The sequence below is a fragment of the Triticum dicoccoides genome, chromosome 2B (genome assembly GCF_002162155.2).
Source record: "Triticum dicoccoides isolate Atlit2015 ecotype Zavitan chromosome 2B, WEW_v2.0, whole genome shotgun sequence".
In the NCBI taxonomy this organism is placed as follows: Eukaryota; Viridiplantae; Streptophyta; class Magnoliopsida; order Poales; family Poaceae; genus Triticum; species Triticum dicoccoides.
The window spans coordinates 300,054,740-300,058,762 of NC_041383.1; the positions used below are offsets into that span (position 1 = coordinate 300,054,740).

General features: G+C 49.5%; 1 protein-coding gene across 1 annotated transcript in view; it reads right to left on the minus strand.

Annotated features, from left to right (window-relative positions):
- Positions 1 to 3,458, minus strand: part of LOC119363577 (ultraviolet-B receptor UVR8-like) — a 12,485-nt gene extending 9,027 nt beyond the window's left edge. Inside the window, exons 1-3 of the mRNA XM_037628945.1 lie at positions 2,648 to 3,458; positions 1,147 to 1,356; positions 943 to 1,053 (exon numbers count right to left, since the gene is read on the minus strand). Of these exons, the coding sequence (XP_037484842.1) occupies positions 943 to 1,053; positions 1,147 to 1,356; positions 2,648 to 2,959 (633 nt within the window). The 5' untranslated portion in view covers positions 2,960 to 3,458. The remainder of the gene's footprint in view (positions 1 to 942; positions 1,054 to 1,146; positions 1,357 to 2,647) is intronic.
- Between the last annotated feature and the right edge of the window lie 565 nt (positions 3,459 to 4,023).

Here is a 4,023-nt window from a genome sequence, read left to right on the forward strand (position 1 = left end):
GGGCGGCGGCCATAACAGTATGAAATTGGTATTGGTTGGCAGGTGGAGACGGGAAGGCAGCGGCTGCTGCTGGTGGTAAAGCTGTTCATGGTAGGGCTACTACTGGTAGGTGGGCGGCTAAATTGGGAGGGATATAGGGTGGGATTTGAGCTGTAAGGTGGGGGCGCAAAGTGGCCCAGATTGATATTAGGGGCAGCTGCGACGAGTAACGAGATGGCTGGAGGTGGTAAAGGGGGGATGGCGGCTGGCAGTGGTTGGCAGGAGTCGGCACATTGTTGTGTTGCAACCACAGGTAGCAGGTAGGCGGTAGGGGATGGGGGTGCACAATCTGCCCAGCAGGAAGAGATCTGCCAGCGGGGCTGTGGCCATTCCCCCCACTGGAGAGGGCGGGGGCAGAGGTGCTGTTGGTGAGGGGAAGCACCAGGAGCGCATCGACGCTGGGGAGGAGAACCAAGGACGCGGAGGCGGCAGCATGCACGGCTGCTGGAGCCGCGGAATCTGGTAGCGGGGGCAGGGCCGGCGACCGTTGCTCGAGCGTCATCACGTGCTGCACCAGTGCGGCGAGGGGCGCCTGGTCCTCCACTCATTTGCGTGTGAAGGTCTCCAATTGCTTCCTGATGATCTTCATCTGCTCCACAGCCTCAATCTAGATTTCTTCGCCTGCCATTGCAGATAGATCTGATACCAAATTGAAAGGACCTACTAGACATAACCCTAATTACTGAAAAGTAAATAAAAGTAAACGACAATATTCTTCTCTCCTTCATTGAGGAGTCGCCCCTTTATATAGTAGATGATACTTGACCAACAAGCTGGTAAATCTATTCAAACTCTAATATGATCTTTACACGGACTCTTTCCTAACAAAGTTGCTTAATCAACTAGGACTATTAAGTGATAAGACTCCACATTTGACGGGCTGACCAACATAACAAGATTTACCTGCTTGCAGGAAATTCCTTTAAGGGCTAGTATTTGGGTTGGCCGAAATATGGTTCGCCCCACATCCCCATGACCGCAGCAAGCTGATGAATTATCTCCACAGGTGAACACCTACTTAGAGAATTAACTTTAAACAGTAAGTCAAAAGTAACAAAACTATATCGTTAAGAAATATGTAGCGTCCATGAAGGAGAACTCAGTTACCTCCCCAGACTCTGTAACGAAAGCGGCATGGTTGTGAAAGGCAGATATATTAACAACACGGGCAAGCGACGGGAAGGAAACCCGACTGAATGCCACACACTGTGTAGTATCAGGACCATGTCCTAGCACACCACACAAACTGGACCCACAAGAATAGACCGAAGAGTCATGGACTAAGAGCGTGTGATATCTCCCTGTCGCTACTTGCATCTGGAAACAATACAACATGTTCACATAGATAAGAAGCCAATTTGGACGTGATTTTCTAATATCAGAAAACTACAACAATTTCAGTGCCATACTAAAGAAGCCATTGCCAATAAAAAATAACAAAACAAGTTGTAGACAAAAAAGAAATAACTTCCTAGCTAATTCATTTCTTACTGGCAAACATACCAAAAAGTGTCGATCATAACAAGTTCAACATACTATTAACTCCGCAAGGAAGAAGGCTACATTTTTCTACGTAAAAGTAGCAAGCCCAGAAGAACACTTCTGCCCCCCTCCAAAACAACCTAATATGCATGAATTTGAACAAAAAGCTGTCCACAAGAACATGTGCACGGTCAGTCATGTGGCAAACATTCCGGATACTTGTGGGATATGGTCAGGTCAAGGAAAAAGCCAAACTTCTTTCCATGAGTATCTTGAGATGTTTGCCACCAGACCATTCACAACGTGGATACACCTTTCAAGTGCCCACAGGAGGGTTGCAGTTAGCTTTCAAGTGGACATGGGCTCTGGCTGATTATTTGTGAGTTCATACATGGGAAAACCCTATAAACGATTACAATGCTTATTATATGCTAGGGAAGAGCCAAGTCGACCCATGTCATGTCACTGGCTGGAGTGAACAACCATATCACAATGTTTCTCAAAATGTTTGTTTGATATGAAATGGAAGAAAATATGCTTGGAAATAGAGCGTGATGGGATGGAGAATGGCACGAGTAAACTATTAGAGGCGTGTTCTTCAAAGCACAAGGGTTCTCTTGATGCAAGATGGATGGCTCAATTTTTTCCTAGAGTTATACGTGTGTTGCACATGCATGCTTAAAATGTAAGAAACCTTAAAACATAGAACGAATTGAAAACAGAATTTACCAAGAGGCCATCATAATAAATCATTTCGAAATGATTGCATATGATTTCATGTCATGTCCATGGTAGCATTATATGCCATAGGAGTACATACGACAGAAAGGTTACTAAGTTTCTCATCATGAATTAGTTTTTACTGTTCACTTGTCTTAAGATGAATATGATGCGTCCCACTTTAAGCCAAATGTGGGTGTGTGTTCTTTTCCTACTTTGGTTACTCAGAATACCTTGAGCCATGCATGACCGAATGTATCTTTAATTTATCCCAATTCCCATATGTGCAAATGTAAACATGTAAACCCAATGAACCCAATCATTGCGACCAACATCTCTACCCACCAAAAAGGTTGCATTTTCCCTATGTTATATCAGTAGTAAATGAGAAAGAAAGGGTCCTCACGTTGCCGGACGAGGTATGTACGGTGTCGAAGGATTGCTCCACTGACTGCAGGAACCTCAGCACCTTCTTCCAGCTACCGCCACATCTTGCGAGGAGCTCCCCACGAGCCGCAGGCCCAATAACGGAGCAGGCCATGCGCGCTGCGCATAACCGCGAGGCGGCTTGCTCAGCGAGAGGACGGAGGGCGCGGCAGGTACCCTCAAGCCTGGCGAGGTCACCAGCGGCGAGCCTGCCGGAGCTCAGTACCTCCCCGATGAGGTGGCCCGGTAACTCTTCCATGGAGAAAGCGCGAGGCGACTTCTCCCCAGCCATGGATCCACCGCCACAGCTACGAGGAATCGCTGTCCTGGGGGTGAAAAATCGGCGGTTTTGGTGCGAAATCGATCGTAATCATCCAAAGATCCGGACGAGCGTATCGAAATGGTAGGAATCCAGAAGGAAAACTAAGGGAGGCTAATCCGCGGAGTAGCGAGCGATTTGCTGCGGGCCAGTGAAGCGGAGCGGAGAAACCAAATCAGATCCACCAGATTCCAGGTCCCCCGCTGGAAGCTCGAACCAGCAACAGCGGATCGAATCCAAATCCAGTCGGGCAAGGAAGGGCCGAATTGAATTGAATCGAATCGGCAGAAGCAGAAACTAGATAAGAATCGGTTGGTCAGAGGTGGGAACTGAGGCGGGGAAGGGAAGGGGCTCCTTTCCGAGAAATTTGGCGAGTAGTATATATTTGTACGCATGCAAAAAGGATACGGACGAACACGAACCGACAGGAAGCAGAGGAAAGCAAGGGGAAGGGAGAGAGAATAGAATGGCGTGAAGCCTCGCTGCGCCTGACGACTTGGCGTGAAGCCTCCCTGCGAAGCTGCGCCTGCGCGGTAGGGCCGATCGTGGCTACGGCAACATGTCAGTGAGTGTTTGCAGGGAGCGATGCGGTGTCAGTGGGAAGGAAAGAATGTTCGTTGATCGGTTCGGTGGGTGCGCGGAGGACGACGTGGCTCAGCCTCGGCGTGGCCGCCACTGTCGGCCAAATTTCGTGTTTTGATCCTTTTGTCAAACAAAATCGGGATTTGACCCCCTTTAAAAAAATCAACATTTGATCCTTTTTGCTACCGTCAGGAGGCCCGACGATAGAATTACCTAGGCTGCCGCGGGACTCTGCGGCGATAGGAAACTTATCCACGTCAGCAGCGTTAACGGCCTCCGTCCCCCCTCCGTCCCACCCTACCGCCGCCGGACATGGCGGTAGCCTGTCCGATCCTACCGCCGGGGTACCTGGCGGTAGGCTGCGGGCAGTTAAGCCGCCGGCCGCCCCACCCCTCCCCTTCTCCCCCAACCACTCGCCCCAAGAACAGAGGAGTTCTTCCTCTCGCCCCTCTCTC